Source organism: Erinaceus europaeus, chromosome 12 (genome assembly GCF_950295315.1).
Source record: "Erinaceus europaeus chromosome 12, mEriEur2.1, whole genome shotgun sequence".
Classification (NCBI taxonomy): Eukaryota; Metazoa; Chordata; class Mammalia; order Eulipotyphla; family Erinaceidae; genus Erinaceus; species Erinaceus europaeus.
Genome location: NC_080173.1, coordinates 14,709,826 through 14,728,477, shown reverse-complemented (window position 1 = coordinate 14,728,477; position 18,652 = coordinate 14,709,826). Strand labels below are relative to the sequence as shown.

Sequence of the window (18,652 nt, the reverse complement as noted above, 5' to 3'; positions counted from 1 at the left end):
AGTAAAGAATGAACTTGATGTTTTCATGTACACACATTTAGTGTGTATCTAGGGATACACTATCATGGCACTTTTTTCGGTAAAAGCTGTAAGATTGTTGAAAATTAAAAAGTCAAGATATGTAAAGTTACAAATCCTCAAGGACTAGTAGGCTGCAACAATTTTTTTTATACTTTTTAAAAAAATATATTTTATTTATTTATTCCCTTTTGTTGCCCTTGTTGTTTTATTGTTGTAGTTATTATTGTTGTTGTCGTCGTTGTTGGATAGGACAGAGAGAAACGGAGAGAGGAGGGGAAGACGGGGAGAGAAAGATAGACACCTGCAGACCTGCTTCACCGCCTGTGAAGCGACTCCCCTGCAGGTGGGGAGCCGGGGTTCAAACCGGGATCCTTATGCCGGTCCTTGTGCTTTGCGCCACCTGCGCTTAACCCGCTGCGCTACAGCCCGACTCCTGCAACAATTTTTTATTGACAGGAATTCTGAGATGGAATTAAGGCATCTGCTATATACAATGAAGTAACTTCTCTCTTTTGATTCTATGACAGTATTATGAATATTATTATGAATATTCTATGACAGTATTATGAATATGCTATATACAATGAAGTAACTTCTCTCTTTTGATTCTATGACAGTATTATGAATATTATTATGAATATTATCTATGACAGTATTATGAATATTATCCTTGAAAGAATTTACACTTGAAAGAATTAGTCACTCAAATGATTCTTGTATTCTACGGTTCAGATAAGAAGCTGGATGAGAAAGGTGGGCTGAAAGCTCAAGTTAAAAATATACCTGACGGAGGGGGGAAAGGGGGACTGGGCAGTGGTGTGCTGGGTTAAGCGCACACAGTACGAAGTGCAAGGACCTGTACAATGATCCCAGCTGGGGGTGGGGGGGGTGACAGCTTCAAAAGCGGTGAAGCAGGTCTTCAGGTGTCTATCTTTCTCCCCCCCCCCCCCCCCCGATTTCTCTCCGTCCTATCCAACAAAAAATGGCAAAAATGGCCACCAGGAGCAGTGGATTTGCAGTGCAGGCATCGAGCCCCAGAGACAATCCTGAAGCCATATATATATATACCTGATGGTGATATCTGGGAGACCCTGAACAAGAGGGGGTCAAATAATTGACAAATTTGAGTTAAAACAAAATGAAGTAAAAAAAAAATCCTAATCTTTCAGTAGTTAAAAAACTTCATGTCTCAACAACATTCTCTGACATAAAAAACACACTCTCGAGGCAACTTGGATCATAAATAGGGACGCTGCTGACAGATCTGTGTGAGAGTACGTTCCTTTGCTGAGAACCTGAACAGACGCATCCACTCACCAGCTGCAGCTGATAGAGCTGGTTCAACATCGTCATATGCTGAGGATTAATTGGCGAGGTTAATAGTGCAGGGTTGAGACCAATGTTTTTTGCTGCAAACTGCAAAAGCTGTGCTTGAACCTGTTTTAACACAAAGTAAACCATTAGGCACTCTGAGAAGTTTTTTGATATCCAAAATCAATTAATTAGATGACACATACTTGTCTCATGACAATTAAAAACTCAAATCATGACAGTTTAAAAGTAAATTAAAAAAATTGTTCAACAATTTGTTTGGCTTTGTATGTTAACTCTTTTCAGCCACCAGGTTCCAGATGCCAGCATGATGCTGACCAGACTTCCCTGGACAGATGACCCCACCAATGTGTCCTGGAGCTCCACTTCCCCAGAGTCCTTCCCCACTAGGGAGAGAGAGAGGCAGGCTGGGAGGATGGATCGACCTGTCAACGTCCATGTTCAGCGGGAAAGCAATTACAGAAGCCAGACCTTCCACCTTCTGCACCCCACAATGACCTTGGGTCCATGCTCCCAGAGGGTTAAAGAATAAGAAAGCTATCAAGGGAGGGGATGGGATATGGGGATCTGGTGGTGGGAATTGTGTGTAGTTGTACCCCTCTATCCTATGGGTTTGTTAATGTCTCCTTTTAAAAATAAATAAATTTAAAAACGTAAATAAAAAATTGAGGGTGTTTTAATAGTCAACAGGAAGAAATGAGGGAAAGTAAGAGATCTCTTTTTTGTTGCTCTCTTTTTTTCTTTTCAGGGCCTTAGGCCTGAAAGTCTTTTGCATAACCATTATGCTGTTTCTCCAGCCCCAAGAGTTTTCTTCTTCTGAATATTTTTGTCATAAATTAACTTTAATATTTATATTTATATTTATTTTATTAGATATAGAAAAATTAAGAGGGGAGAGGGAGATACAGAAGGAAAGAGACAGACACCTGCAGCCCTGCTTTACCACTTGTGAAACTATCCCTCTGCAGGTGGGGCAGGGGCTTGAACATGGGTCCTTGGGAACGGAAACACTGCCTGGTCCCATAAATTAACTTTTTTTAAAAAAAAAATTATTTATATAATAAAAAATACTGACAAGACCATAGGATAAGAGGGGTACAATTCCACACAAAATTCCCACTATCTGAGTTCCAATAAATTAACTTAAAAATTTTATTTATTTATTTATTTTCCCTTTTGTTGACCTTGTTTTATTGTTGTAGTTATTGTTGGATAGGACAGAGAGAAATAGAGAGAGGAGGGGAAGACAAGCGAGGGGAGAGAGAAAGATAGACACCTGCAGACCTGCTTCACTGCCTGTGAAGCGACTTTCCTGCAGGTGGGGAGCCGGAGGCTCGAATGGGGATCTTTAAGCCAGTCCTTGCACTTTGTGCCACGTGCGCTTAACCCGCTGCGCTACCGCCTGACACCCATAAATTAACTTTCTAAGACTCTGGGTCACTATTAGTAATGGATATGATACTCTGCCAACATGGAAAGACATAATTTAAGGTCTGGAGATAGCGAAGGGAGTCTTAGGAAAGAAGTAATGCTCCTTTGGCTTGAGTCTTACCAGTGGAAGCCAGGTACTTCCCTCAGGTATTTGACTCAGTCCCCATAGAAACTCCATGTAGGACACCATGCCCCTTCTCATGGTTCCATCTTCGGGAAGCAGACATATAAATCCACTGTGGCTCTGCCAGTCCTGACCTTGACTATCAATAGCTTTCCCATTCAGGTAACTCTTCAGCTGTGGGTTCAGGCCCTGAGGCCCTAAACCAAGCAGAGGACAGACACCAGCTATTTCTTTTTCTTCGTCTTTTAAAAAATATTTATTTATTTATTTATTCCTTTTTGTTGCCCTTGTTTTCTTGTTGTAGTTATTATTGTTGTTACTGATGTCGTCGTTGTTGGATAGGACAGAGAGAAATGCAGAAAGGAGAGACAGAGAGGTGGAGAGAAAGACAGACACCTGCAGACCTGCTTCACCGCCTGTGAAGCGACTCCCCTGTAGGTGGGGAGCTGGGAGCTTGAATCTGGATCCTTGCACAGGTCCTTGCGCTTCGTGTCACGTGCATTTAACCCGCTGCGCTACCACCCAGCCCATATACCAGCTATTTCTATGCTTTATAACATGAGTTATGCAGAGTATTTATGAAAATTGTTTTTAGGTTAAAACATGGATGAACATTTTCTTATTTTAATGTGCTCTAATGGCTACTAGGAATTACAAACTAGTTACTTAGTTGATTTTCCTATGTAAAGCTTTTTCTTTTAAAGAATGAATTTAAACTAAAAGCTAAGTCAATTAAAAAAAATTGATGGTACAACGCAGCAACACGAAGACAGTGAGCACACAGACGGCTACCACCGAGGGCCTACTGGTTTTCTGAGTGGGGACGGGGACTGCTGCCTGTACCCAGGGGCCTGTATTTTCTGCTCTTCAGGCACAGACAGAAAGCTCCTGGGTTGGGCAGGGTCATAAGTGGTAGTGGCCTGAGTGATTCCAAGGGCTTGGCACACATTTAGGTGCTGCCTGGGCTCTCCTTTCTCCCGACTGGCAGGGAAGGCTATGCATAGCTACTACTTTTTTTTTTTTTTTTGCCTCCAGGGTTATCACTGGGGCTCAGTGGCTGCCCTACGAATCCAACTCCTGGAGGCCATTTTTCCCATTTTGTTGCCCTTGTTCTTCCTTTGAAGGTGGGGACGGGGGCTTTGAACCTGGGTCTTTACACATTTGACCATGAAAGCCTTAACAGGGAGGTGTTTCAGAAGGTTCTAATGCAAGCCATCCATAGAAGCTCTTTCTGGTATATGCTGGACATAGGACTGACCTGAGGGGTTAGAAACTGAGGCACTTGAGCGCGGAGGCTGGGCTGGGAGGAGTTCAGAGGCGGCGCGGGGGGCTGCGGCGGCTGCTGCATTGTCCTGGCTTGTGCTGCTCCACTGCTGCCAAACATGCCCAGATTGCCACTCGGGATCTATGGGGACGCAGGGCGGGAGCTACAGAACACTGTTTGCAGGGGCGATACAACTCGTTTTCTAATTATGAATGCAGAGGCCCTTGTCTCCTTAACACTGTCACTTTGTACCACCGTGAGCTTTTATTAAATGCTGTTAAATTGGTTAGGTAGTGGGGAATCCACCCAGGACACTGCCTGCTTTCCAATGACAAAGGTCACACAACAGTTTCAAAGTGTTCCAAGGACATCAAAATCATTGAAAAGATAGTAGTTTAGTGCCACAAACAAATGCAATCCATGTTGCTATTTGGCAAGTTCACATTTCCAAATGAGTTAAGGAGTACTGAAATGTGTGGGCATTATTAACCTGAGAGAACAGCAGCATTCTCAAAAAGGAAGTAGAACCATTCAACAAGATTTGACAAATGGTGATTTCGGTTGTGCTTCTTGCTCTATGAGAACGAGTCACCTAGCACTGAACTCAGTCCCAGACGACACTCCTACTGAACTACCTACCATCCCTCTCTGCTAAGGTCAGCTGTGGGAGAGAGAAGTCTCCCCAAGCAGATGCTGTGACAAGTGGGGTGGCCCAACAGTCTTGTGTCTGTCTTAGCCACAGTGAAACCAGTGAAAGGGGAGGTTCCTCTGAAAGCACAGGTTCTCGCTCGCTATTTTATACCATGTCATCTAACATGGCAACTGACAGGGAGTGACAAACAAGATCCCCAGTGGCTCCCTTGGGCAATATCTGGCTGACTCTCATCTTCCCCGAGAGAGTCAAAGGCAGAAAAAAAAAAAAAAAGCCAAAGTGACTCTCTGAAAATGGAGGACTTTGCCAAAGCTGTCAACTCTATTTCTGGGGGAAGAAGGGAACACAGCGGTTTCTTGCAGATCTGTGTCTATCAGATTTCACTTGTCAAAAGAAAGGCTACATGATCTGGGTTAATGAATGGATCTAGCATCTGAAGACAAATAGTAATTAGCACCATAGATATTAATTCAACCAGTTTTAATTTTACATGTAAGAATAAATATTAACTTTGAAGCATTTCCTAAAACGTGATTAATTTTCAAGAGCTGGATTCAACTCTTGAACCAGTAAATTCCTTATTAGTAGTTCCACTACCTCTGTACATTTAACTTTTAGTTTATTTTACTCTAAGTATTCATTAGAAATAAGAAAGTCTATGTCTCAAACACATGTTTATGGCAGGTAAAACAGAGACCACACTAGCTCTCTCCCAACAACCTTACCTGTCGAGAAGAATTCAAGTTTTGCATGCCCAGCCCTGAGGCAACCCCACCCAGGGCCTGATTAGGGAGTGCACTGTTTGAAAGGGGGAGCTTCAGGCTTGGTGAAGGCAAAAATGGTGAAGTCGTGGGCTCTTCCACTAGGCCGCCATCCTGATTGGAGAAAGAAAGGGTGAGCTGTGTGCAGTGTCCATCAGCAGACAAAGCACAAAACAGTTTCCCAAGGAAATATAAAGGGATATGGATGAATAAAGAATTAAAAGATCAAAAAAGTGTGAATAAGAGAATGGAGGACATGGGCAAAGAGAAGAGGGAGAAAAAGAAAAAAGAGAAACAGGATTAAGATGCTGTTTTCATTTATAAAAGGAGTTTATAAACACATATATTAGCTAATAGTCTTCTTATACACAGTAATCCTGCCTAGGGGTAGGAGTCAGCAGACAAACGGGAATACTGGCAAAAGTCTTTGCAAAACTACCTACTATTTTCAAATAAATCGGTTCGTTTTGATAAGTTATTACCAAGGCTTGTATACATTAGGTTGAATTCTGCTGACATTCAACTGATTTTAACCTACCAACATAGTTGCTTCATACAGGATAACTCAGTAATAGGATAACTTATATAACACAGTCCTATTAATTAAAAAATATTGAAGTCACAGTATATGCAAGATTCTTAGAAAATTTATCTCATCTAATCCACAATCCTGAAACATTATTCCACATTTTAAAAACAAAGCAATAATTCCGGGTCCCACACTTGGGGTTGCCAGATTTAGCAAATAAAAATACAGGATGCTGAGTTAAGCTGGAAATATTCTAGAATATATATACTCCAGAAATGAGTCACTGCTTATGTGCAATTCCAATTAACTGGGCATCTTGGATTTAACTTTGCCATCTGGTGCAGAGTAGAAGGTTTGAGCCTCCCTCCGGGCTGGTCCCCTGAGCTTCAGTGGAGGATGTGGAAGATGCTTTACTCCTGAGGACAGAGGCCAAGGCCCAGTGTTATCTGCATAACTCTGTTCTTTTAGTGCATGTCCTTTTTAAAAATTATTTATCTATTCCCTTTTGTTGCCCTTGTTTATTATTATTATTATTATTTTAAATTTATTTATTCCCTTTTGTTGCCCTTGTTGTTTTTGTTTATCATTATTGTAGTTATTATTGTTGTTGGATAGGACAGAGAGAAATGGAGAGAGGAGGGAAGACAGAGAGGGGGAGAGAAAGACAGACACCTGCAGACCTGCTTCACTGCCTGTGAAGCGACTCCCCTGCAGATGGGGAGCCGGGGGCTCGAACAGGGATCCTTACGCCGGTCCTTGCACTTTGCATCACCTGTGCTTAACCCGCTGCGCTGCCGCCCGACTCCCGTGTCCTTTCTTAAACCAATTTTATTTCCCAGGTTCATCAGTCTGATTGGATTTGAAATCAGGGCACTAATGCATGAAAATATGACGAGGACCAAGCAGATAAAGGGACTGGTCCAATGGCCTAGAGGCTTTCAGATACCTGCAGAAATCTCTGAAGTGGCCTGACCAACCTGGAACTCTAGACATGAACCCACACCCACCCAGTCTGGTCCCTACTGCTGACATTAAGTATGTGACACTTAACTTCCAGTGGGAGGAACTGTGCCTATATTATTAACACAGTCAAGCAAAAATTTGATGCCTTTTGCTTATTGGACAAAATTGAGGGAGATAACCAAGCCAGGCTCATTCTATAAAATGAAGATGGTTTTCAATTTACTCAATAGTTTTTATGTTTAGTCACACCATATAAAATATAATACTGTCTCTTTGAGTTCAGTATTCATATACATTAGTCTCTTCTTAACTGGAGGTTCACTTTTGGTGGTTTCAGCTACTTGGGGTCAAGTATGGTCTGAAAATATTAGGCACAATAAAGTATTTTAAAAGGCAGGCCACATTTACATAATATCTATGACACTGCAATTATTTTGTATTACTGTTAACTTAATTTCTTTCTTTTTTAAATATTTATTTATTCCCTTTTGTTGCCTTTGTTGTTTTATTGTTGTAGTTACTATTGTTATTGATGATGTTGTTGTTGGATAGGACAGAGAGAAATGGAAAGAGGAGGGGAAGACAGAGGGGGAAAGAAAGACAGATACCTGCAGACCTGCTTCACTGCCTGTGAAGTGACTCCTCTGCAGGTGGGGAGTCAGAGGCTTGAGTGGGATCCTTATTCCAGTCCTTGCGCTTTGCACCAAGTATGCTTAACCCGCTACACTACCGTCCGACTCCCTATTGTTAATTTCTTATTGTGTCTATTTTATAAAAGTTTTTTTTCTTTTTTTAACAGAGCAGTGTTCAGCTTTGGCTTATGGGGGACTGAACCTGGGATTTCAGAGCTTCAGGCATGAGAGTCTCTTTGCACAACAATCATGCTATCTATCTATCCTTGCCCTAATTTATAAAACTCGGTCATAGGTATGTATATGCAAGAAGAAACCACATATAGGACTTTGTTACAGGGATCTGCCCAGGGTCCCCACAGGTAAGGGAGGACTACTGTGCATTATATTATGTTACGGGTAAAAGCTGCTTCAACATTGCAGTTCTGCATGTTTTAAGTCTGGCTTACATTAATGACACAGGTAAAATGAGAAATATCTCCCGTTAAGAAATGAACACAAAACTCCTTTAATTCATACCTTGTCAAGAAAGGTGGGGCGGTCCACGGAAGACTCTTTGGAGATTGGTGGACGGCAGCCAAGGGGTTTGGTGACCATTCCATTGTAGTCAGAAACTCCCAGGCCTCGCTTGTCCATGTCCACCTTCTTTTCCAGCAGAGCACCTGCAGCACAGGACACAGAGCACTCAGGACACATGCTGGGAGCACTAGCTCTGAGTGTGGGGCATAAGATGGTCAACAGACCTCAGGGAGGGTGAAGTAATCATTAACTCTCAGAAAACAAGATGCTCAGCCCCTGCTTAGCTCACTGCTGTGGGTCCTGACAGTTCCGGATAAGGCTACGTCTCATCCTTAGCCCCCCAGAACTGTACTTCCCAGTACAATGGCACAACGGCCTCCTCTGGCCTCCCCTCCCTCAGCCTGTCTTCCCCCCAGGGACATCCCTTTCTATACACACATTTCAATAGTCATTTTCTTGGAGAGACTGACCATGGAAGCCCTGCCTAAGCCAGCTCCTCTGTCCTACACCACAATCATGACTGTTGAGTCACTGAGTTCATTAGGAGCAAGGACTCTTCTGGATGCTGTGATACAGCACAGTGACGACAGAGAGCTTTTGTCTCAGGGCCTTTCGGTCTAGTGACCTGAATTGTTTGGCTCACTTTAACTGTTTTATTTTCCAACTTTAAGGAGTCAGAATTACCTTCCAGCTCTCTTCTCTGTCCTGGAAACTTACACTACCTGTCTTCATACATGTACATGATTATAAAATTGGTCCATGTTATTTGTGGATTCTGAACTTGTGAATTCACTTCACAAGTGCTTGATAAAAATTTATTTGAATCAGAACCATGGCACTTTTGTGAACACATGTCCAGTGGTGAAAATGGAAGCTGCCTGATACATATATACCTAGCTCAAGTCAAACAAGGTAATGCTGGGCTTCTTACTCCAGCTTTCACATAGCAAAAGACTGTCTTCTCATAGTGTATTTTTTTGTGCCTTCCTTGTTCAAAATGCTATGTAGGCCTAGTGCTCTCAAGCATTCCTGAGTGCAGAAGGCTGATGTGTCTTATAGAGAAACATGCCAGACACACATGTTGTTCAGTCATGAGTTTAGTATTGACAGACAGTGGCCATGAGTTCAATGTGAATGAGTCAACACTATGAAAAAAGAAAGTGGGGAGTCAGGCGGTAGCGCAGCGGGTTAAGCACAGGTGGTGCAAAGTGCAAGGACTGGCGTAAGGATCCCGGTTTCAGCCCCCGAATCCCCACCTGCAGGGGGGTCCCTTCACAAAGGGAATAAATAAATAAATAATTTTAAAAAAGAAGAAAAAAGAAAGTGGAAAGGATGTGAGAAGTGATGATTCTGTTTGTAAGACCACTTAGAAGTGCCAAGCAACTTCTTTAGTATCAGTGTGAATTTGTGGATTCACAAAAAGATGGCTAATTATTAAAAGACAGTGAAGCTGACAGCACTTAGCACCTGACTACAAGCCAAAGAAATTTATAGCCACATTACCTAACTCTTATTCCCCCCCGCCCCAGGACCAATGGCTCAGCATTTACTATTCAGTGTTTATGGTGACTTTATAAATCATGAGTAGCACGAGTAACAGCAAGCGGCCGTATCTTATATGGAGATAACATAGTTGATAGTATTTTCAAAGGAGCTCCAAAAAGGGTTGCTTGCTCCTTGATAAGAAGTGCTCAAGGCTGGACAGGTGGCTGTGCAGTCAAGCTTTTATGTGTGGCCAGGTGTTGGATTGTTGGAGCTACACATGACATAACAATACTCTGACCTCTCTCTCAGGAATAAAAAATTAAAGAAGAGAATGAGAGAAAGAAAGAAAGAAAAAGGAAGGAAGGAAGAAAAAGAGAGAAAGAAAAACAAATTCAAAGAATGAGTACTCAGCTACCATGGTAATGCTTCTGCTGGCTCGAGCAAGCCTGTTTTGGTCAAGACCCGAGTGTCTGATGGGTATGGAGTAAAACCCGGCATGTGGGTCTAGTTCCCTTAACTCATGGCTGCAATAAAATGCTTCTGGAATCAGAATCTCACAAATTGGGCTCTTTAAAGAAAGTATTTTGTAAGTGTATTATCTTACTTACTCATGGCCTGATCAAGATTCATATTATTACTCTTCAAGGCCTCTTCAGCTGGCTCTCTCTGGGAAGGAAAACAGAATTTTCATTAGAATGGTGTGCTACCAAAAGGAAAGGTCTGAGCGTTTTATCCCTATCAACTTAGAGTAGTGGTTATTATTAACCTTGTATTAGTAAGTTTCAGAAACAAAATATTTTCCTTCATGACTGAGGTCGTAGATAGATGGCTTTCTAACTGAAAAAGTACTTGTGATAAAATCGAATTGATGTTTAGAGGAAAGTACTCCATTTAACACATCAAATAGAAAATGTCTGATGCTGTAGCATCCTGTCGTCATTTCTGTGCAGCAATGGGGCAACAGCTGAGCAAGGACGAACTCTTCCTTAGTATGGGGGGGGGTGCTAGAGACACAGGTGGCAAGAAGGAAGGCTAGACTCCTGTTCTAAGAAGTTACATCTCCACCCGGCCACTCTTGTGTGAGTCACTTCAAGACAGTCATAGGAGGAGTTAGGGCATAGAGTTTCCCTATCTACTTCAAGGACAGGCTCTGCTCTCAGTCATTTTTTTTTTTTTTTCACCACGGATTTTAATACAAACAAACAGAACAGGTTCATGGTGATAATTATTTCTATGATGGGACCAAACTAGTCCCAACAGAAGACAGAAATAACTGTTCAATGGCAACACTGTAATCCGGACTCCCTGGTAGGCCTCTTTGTCATCCTAATTGGGTCTCCCACAGAGGAGACTGGTCACTAGATACCTGCTCTGCCATTTGTCAGAGGTCTGTGCCCACTGGGAGGTACAGGTGCCTTTTTTAGGCTGGGGTCATTCTGATTTATTTGCAATGACACCCACAGTGATAAAAATACAAACAGATTTGAATAAAGATAGGAACACATGGTAGATACAGACATTATATCCCTCACTATCTAAACTCTCACTATTTGTTCTTAGGCATTAAAGTGACTGCTATACATTTTGAGAGCAGTATCTCTACACATTATCTGAAACTACCGATAGGTTTGGTTAGAATTCTTTTTTTGAATATCAACTCTAGTACTTCATACCAAGTTTTCTCTTGTCATCTTTGTCAACTGATGTATAAACCAGTAAGAATTTAATTATAAGTAAGAAGCAAATATACAACCATGTGGAAATCAATGAAAATTTTAAAAATGCTCAGCATTTTTCATTTCAGAGAATGGGTCTTACACCTTTCTTGCTAGAAATGCTGTGTATCTTGGCCATAGTTCAATCCCAAACAAGAAGTGCTTAGGTAAAAGGGGGATCTGAGAGTCAGGATTCATTAACAATCTCATCCCTCAAAAGTTTTCCCATTGAGGCCAGGTGGGTCAGCACACATTACCATGCCAAAGGACCCATGTCCAAGCCCCCGGTCCCCACCTGCAGGGGGAGCGCTTCACAATAGGTCAAGCAGGGATGCAGATGTCTCTCTGGGTCTCTTCCTCTCCATCTTCCCCTTCTCTTTCACTTTCTTTGTTTCTATCCATTTAATTAATTACAGTCAAACACAAGGAAGTTTCCCTACTTGACTGAAGTTGGTGTACTGCACCAAAGTAAGACTCTGGTGTGTGTGTGGGGATGGGGGGTTGAGGGAGAGGGTTCACACCATTAAATGAAGGAATTTACATAAAAAGTTTTCCTTCCAAAAACACAAACCCTTAAATACAGAGTGTAGAGGGGCTTTACTTATATTTTAAATTTACTTTTAAAATTTGTACACATAAGGGCCAGAGACAGCTCATGGGGGGTGGGAGGGGTGCTTGGCTTTTCATGTACGAGACCAGCTTCAAGCCCTGGTATCCCACGAGAGTGGCAAAGACTGGGGGAAGTGCCAGTACTGTGATGTCTCCTCTTCTCGCTCTCTCTCTCTCTCTTTCAATCTCTGTCTTAATGAAAAAGTGGCACAGGAGTGGTAAAATTGCACATGTATAAGGTCCTGGGTCCTCAAAATTGAATAAACTTGCATACGTCAAAAACGTTTTCTTTCATTACACATACAAATATGGATAAAGTATGGTTAGGCCATACACTGGAGGGTACATGTGGGGAGCAGTAAAAAAAAACACTAGTTACCGGGAAGCCCATGTCTGTGAGTTGTTTGATCAACCGGTTCATGATCCAGGCCTCATCCTGTTTGCCAGACGTTTTCATGCCCTAGAATAAAATGTAGACAAAGGGGACAGTTCATGAGTCACACTGTTAATTCACTTCTTGCAGCAATGGAATATGCCTACACTCGTGGTGACAGCTTTCCATACTGGATGTTGAATATGCTATGCCTCACAAAGTCCCTGGCAATATTATTCTGTAGCAAAAGCAATGCCTGCTTCAGGGTGTCTCTGTAGGTTGTGTCATGTGTATAATTTATGGACTTCAAAAATCAAGATAAGGGCCAGGGAGATAGTACAGCAGTTTACATGCCTTGCCATGCAGTTTGTCCAGGAAAGGTGCCATGGCACTGGAGGATGCCCAATGTTGTAAAATCTTTCCTTCTTTCTCCCTATCTGAGTGAAAAAGCTGGCCTGTGAGCAGTGAAATTACATGGGCAAGACTTGCCAAAAAACAAAACATAAAATACAAGACAAATTTCTTCTCTTTCCCAAAGAATGAATTTAGTTCATCACAAATATGTGGTACTTCCACTACCGAATTATGTAGTACCTCCACTACCAAATAATCACAACAAATGATCCCTTTGGGCCTTGTGCTAATACTAGGTGACATTTACTAAAAATTACGTTTTGTTCCCTGTTTATATGCTTTATTCTAAAAGATGACAAAATGTAAGATGTTAGTTCCGACAAAATGAAAATGAAACAAGGAACAAAATTGTATTAAGTATGCATTGTTATAGCCTAGAAGGAAAGAAATGGGAAAAAGTTGATGAGGGAAAAGGTGAGGAGAAAAGGAGAGAGGTCAGCTACAAAAAGACAGCAAGCGTAACTGAGGAGGAGGTCACTACAAGAACTCTAGCGATGCATTCACATAACACCCCCGCCCCTGGCCCATGTTCTTAACAGTACTGTTAAAGCTGAGACTGTCTGCAGCTGGGAGGTGCTCAGTAGTACAGTGGATGTCATGTGGCTGAGGCCCAATTCCTGGCACTGCATATGGCCAAGTAGCACACTGATCTCTACAGCATAAAATGAAATCTTATAAACAGGAACTCAGCCTGCCATGAATAGAGTATGGAGTGACACTGCTTAACAGGCTTTCTCTCCTTTCTTTCCTTCAGGAAACAGTCTTCTAGGGGTAGGGAGGGGGCTACTTCACCACTGCTCAGCTGCTTAATTTACCAGTTTGGTATTTCTGGTCCCATGACTCATTGGATTACTTGCCAGACCAACTGCTAACTAAAAGACCTCTCTCTTGAATGCCTGTAATCGCGTCTCTTCCTTATCAACAGTCTTGATTTATTTTTGCAGAGTTAGGGCCTCATTCATGTGGATTTCACTGCTCCCAAGCTGCTTTTTCATTCAAATAGACACACAGAGAGGAGAGACACCACAGCACTAGAGCTTTCCCTCAGCACCACATTACCTCCCACTGGTGCCAGGACTTCAGCCTATGGGGATGGCAAGGTGCACACCCTACCAAGTAAGCTATCTCTCAGGCTCCAGAATACATCTTCCAAAGTTTTTATTTATTTATTATTGTGAGAAGACCTGCATTGTACATGTTTGCAAATCTTTTGTTTTTCTGCCCTAACAGAAGCAGCTGGTATCTCTTGTCTCTCTCTGCATTTGCTTTGTTGTGATGACAACAGTCTGCAGTTTTGGTAAATTTCTACCCTAGGTTTAGGAGAGAGAGCACATGTGGAAGAGATTAAATCTTCTCATAATGAAGAAGCTTTGACCTCAAGAATCCCCTAAAGTGTCCTTGGAATGTCACAGGGTCCTCAGAGCATCTGGAGAGTTACTTTTACCATTAATTAGTGATACCACCAGTAAATGAGTGTGCTTCTTCTTCTTCTTCTTTAATTTATTCATGAGAAATGATAGGAGAGAGAGAGAGAAGGAACCAGACACCACTCTGGTACATGTGCTACCGGGGACTGAACTCGGGACCTCATGCTTGAAAGTCTAAGGTCTTATTCACTGTGCCACTTCCTGGACCACACATGAATGTGCTTCTAAGCACCTCTGGATTGTAGGGGCTGTGTAGCACCCACCTTTTGGAGTCCTTTCTTGGGGGCATTCCCCCAGGAGCTGCAGGAGGAGGTGCTGTCCTGGGAGGCAACATTGTTCCACATGCCCCCTTCTTCATCTTCCCACTGACTGGTACCGAGGTTCATGTCATCCCCACCACTGCCCCAGCCTTCTTGCATAGATTTTGAAGCTGGAAAGAGAGTGAATAGAGTTACCAATTCCACTTTCCCTAAAGCAAATACTGTTACACTCATGTCATATAGGGGAGGAAGGACAAAAGAAGTGGGCTGGGAGTCAGGTGGTAGCGCAGTGGGTTAAGTGCACATGGCACAAAGCGCAAGGACTGGCATAAGGATCCTGGTTCGAGCCCCCGGCTCCCCACCTGCAGGGGAGTCGCTGCACAGGCGGTGAAGCAGGTCTGCAGGTGTCTATCTTTCTCTCCCCCTCTCTGCCTTCCCCTCCTCTCTCCATTTCTCTCTGTCCTATCCAACCATGATGACATCAATAACAACAACAACAACAATAAGTACAACAATAAAACAATAAGGGCAACAAAAGGGAATAAATTTTAAAAAATTTAAAAAAAGAGGTGGGCGGTAATCGAGTTCATTACTCCACTTCCCCGTTACATACCCAATGCATACTTATATGTATGTGAATTTCCCCCACTCCATCTACTTGTAGTCTGTGCTGTTCCAAATTCCTTTAATGTTTTCTAGACCATGCTGAAGTATGTACAATCTAAAGTGAAATCTAGGAGGCCCAAGGAAAAAGTGGTGCTCTTTACATGGCAAAGATGGCTAGTATAATGTAAAGCCAGAAATGTCAGTCCTTCCTGTGGTTTTAGTCACTGCTTAATCCAAACCTGCAGAAAAGTCACATGAATCAGTGGCCCCCCCAACATGACCTCATGTGACTCAGCAGGGATCACAAGAAATAGTGCAGGTTGGTGGCTGGGCCTGTTAATCTCCCAAGGCAATGGGACACAGATGACTGAGGCGTTAGCAAAGGAAACTATAGGTGAAATACTGAGTTTTGATTTTTAGGAGGCTGTTTTTTTTCTCTTTTATTCAAATACAAGATTATTTTTGGTATGACATTTACTTTAAACTTTCAATTCCTGGGAGAACTTGAGGAAGACCAGAGCTAGGTGGCAGCACAATGAGCTGGAGGCTGTTGGATGATGAAAACAGGATGCTTATACAACATGGACAGACACATAATTGGGCTGCCAATGACAAATGATAAAAACAATGTATTTCTTCAAACTGGGAAAAGACTCTAAATACCTAGAATCTCTCTGACCCTTTGGATTTTTAACAAAATGTATGAAGAACTGATTAAATAATCCAGTAGAATGGTAGATATTGGGAGTATATAATCCAGTGTTAACACAGTTAAGAAAACACAAAACTAATAAAATTACATTTAAGACATAAGACACAGGGGCTGGGTGGTAGCGCACCTGCTTGAGCATACACTTTGCCATGTGCAAAGACTAGGATATCCAGTGACAGCCAAAGAAAACATGAATTTACTACAGTCAAAATTTAACATTTTTAATATCAGACTTGAGCAATGTTATATTTATGCTAATATAAGTATTATATATCTGAATATTACAAAATTCCTCTTAGTAAATAAGATCTGGATATTTATAGGAATATATATTTTAGTAGGTAGAAGACATTTTTTTTTTCCCTCCAGGGTTATTGCTGGGCTCGGTGCCTGCACCATGAATCCACTGCTCCTGGAGGCCATTTTTTCCCCCTTTTTGTTGCCCTTGTTGTTGTAGCCTTGTTGTGGTTATTATTATTGTCATTGTTGATGTTGTTCATTGTTGGATAGGACAGAGAGAAATGGAGAGAGGAGGGGAAGACAGAGAGGGGGAGAGAAAGACACCTGCAGACCTGCTTCACTGCCTGGCCTGTGAAGCGACTCCCCTGCAGGTAGGGAGCCAGGGGCTCGAACCGGGATCCTTACGCCGGTCCCTGCGCTTTGTGCCACATGCGCTTTACCCACTGCACCACCACCCGACCCCCGACATTTAAAAAAAAATTTTTTTTAGCAGATTTTTTTTTTTACACATTTATTTATTTTCCCTTTTGTTGCCCTTGTTGTTTTATTGTTGTAGTTATTATTGTTGTTGATGATGTCATTGTTGTTGGACAGGACTGAGAGAAACGGAGAGAGGAGGGAAAGACAGACAGAGGGAGAGAAAGATAGACACCTGCAGACCTGGTTCACCACCTGTGAAGCGACTCCCCTGCGTGTGGGGAGCCGGGGGCTCAAACCAGGATCCTTATGCCAGTCCTTGCGCTTTGTGCCATGTGCGCTTAACCCACTGTGCTACTGCCTGACTCCCAGAAGACATATCTTAATGTAATAAGGTTCTGGGTTCAAACCCTGCCATTCATTATATGGGAGGCATCATGAGCTGCACCTAAACCAACTCCATGGATGGTGGAACATCTCTGGGTTTTTATGTTTCTTCCTCTCCTTCCTTCTTCTGCCCTTTTTCTCTCTAAATTAAAGACTTAAAAAAAATTGAGTTGAAGGCTGTTCAGCAGCATTGTGCATGCATGAGGCCCTGGCTCCATGTAAAATAAAAATAAAAAGAATGTGTGTTTTACATGCAAACTTACTACACTTTTAGACAATGGGAGGAAGATGTAGTACAGTTTTTCTTTTAAAAAGACAAAGCACAAATCCAGAGAACCCAAAGTAGAGTGTGTTTACAAGGCGAGAAGCACCAGACTGCTATGAAGTAATAAATGTCTTCAGAGCCTAAGCAGGAAGGAGAATGGCAGGCTTGACTCTGCTCGGTGCGACAGCAACTCAGACCACTGAAGGCAGCGCGCACAGCAACACTGCGCAGTGAGGAGTGGCTGCTAGTAACAGTATCCGGCAGATAGGCTATATTACTTAGACTTTTGTATTGTTTAAAAAATATTTATTTATTCCCTTTTGTTGTCCTTGTTGTTTTATTGTTGTAGTTATTAATGTTGTTGTTATTGATGTTGTCATTGTTGGATAGGACAGAGAGAAATGGAGAGAGAAGGGGAAGAGAGAGAGGGGGAGAGAAAGATAGACACCTACAGACCTGCTTCACCACTTGTGAAGTGACTCCCCTACAGGTGGGGAGCCAGGGGCTTGAACCAGGATCCTTACGGCAGATTTTTGTACTTTTTAAAGGAGAGTTCATAAGCTTCTGCTAAAAGCTTCTTTGTAGTCTACCATTAGACACAGTAAAAAAAAAAAGTAATTAGATTTAATGTTAGTTAAAGTGCAAATAAAATGAGGACATTGTCCTAAGAACTAACTCCTGATATTCAATCAAAAGTAGCTCTCTAAACTATGGTGGTTATCTTTGGGAGGTGAGAGGGTGGGGATACAGATTTCCTGGTACGTGTGGTATGGAACTACACATTGGAATCTTACAATTCTGTAGCCTGTTATTAATCACACACAAGAAGTGAAGAAAAAAAAAATAGTAGCTCTCTAGATCAAATCCTCTGATTGACTCCTACACTGTGAAGCCAGGGCAGGTGGACCAGAGACTTACCTGGTTTGCATAGGGCTGGGGCAGTAGCAGGAGCGCCAACTCTTCCAAATGTCACTGCTGGTTCTGGAGGCTGATCTCCCCAGCCGCTGCCACTGCTGGGTGGCTTGCCCCATGCTGCTGTGCCATTATCAACCAAGGAAGACGGGGAGGATGGTTCTCCCCAAGAGTTTTCAGCCTTTGAATGAACATTAGGCATTTCTCCCCAGCCTGAGGACACTGAAAAGGGCACCAAGGATGAGAGAAAAAATTTTAAAAGTAAATCAGAGAAGTAACAATGGTAATTTCAAGTTTGGAATAATTCCGAGACACTGTCTTTACAATGACTCTTCAGCAGAAAGTAAAAAAAGGAGATGACATCAACTCTAAGCAGATCTATTCAGCTTTTAAATGTGTAATTTTCTCACTTCCAACTTATGTCCACTTAAACTGAAAGTTTACTAAGTATTAAGGACAATTAAATTCACTGTATTTGTCACTTAGCAGGAAGTATTTACTGATTTCTGTGGGGCCAGGGTCTCCGGCACATGTGGTCTCACCACTCCTGGGTCAACTCTTCTCATGCTTTTAACTTCAGATAGAGAGAGATCCCACAGCAC

General features: G+C 42.3%; 1 protein-coding gene across 6 annotated transcripts in view; it reads right to left on the bottom strand.

Annotated features, from left to right (window-relative positions):
- TNRC6C (trinucleotide repeat containing adaptor 6C) overlaps positions 1-18,652 on the bottom strand; it is a 135,930-nt gene that overhangs the window by 17,816 nt on the left and 99,462 nt on the right. For 4 of the 6 annotated variants that reach the window (XM_060202828.1, XM_060202826.1, XM_060202830.1 and 1 more), the window contains 8 exons: positions 18,057-18,272; positions 14,515-14,681; positions 12,417-12,497; positions 10,322-10,379; positions 8,229-8,371; positions 5,550-5,723; positions 4,167-4,313; positions 1,339-1,458 (listed from right to left, as the gene is read on the bottom strand). In XM_060202828.1, coding sequence (XP_060058811.1) covers positions 1,339-1,458; positions 4,167-4,313; positions 5,550-5,723; positions 8,229-8,371; positions 10,322-10,379; positions 12,417-12,497; positions 14,515-14,681; positions 18,057-18,272 — 1,106 coding nt within the window. The remainder of the gene's footprint in view (positions 1-1,338; positions 1,459-4,166; positions 4,314-5,549; positions 5,724-8,228; positions 8,372-10,321; positions 10,380-12,416; positions 12,498-14,514; positions 14,682-18,056; positions 18,273-18,652) is intronic. The other 2 variants (XM_060202829.1, XM_060202827.1) reach the window with 1 other exon arrangement.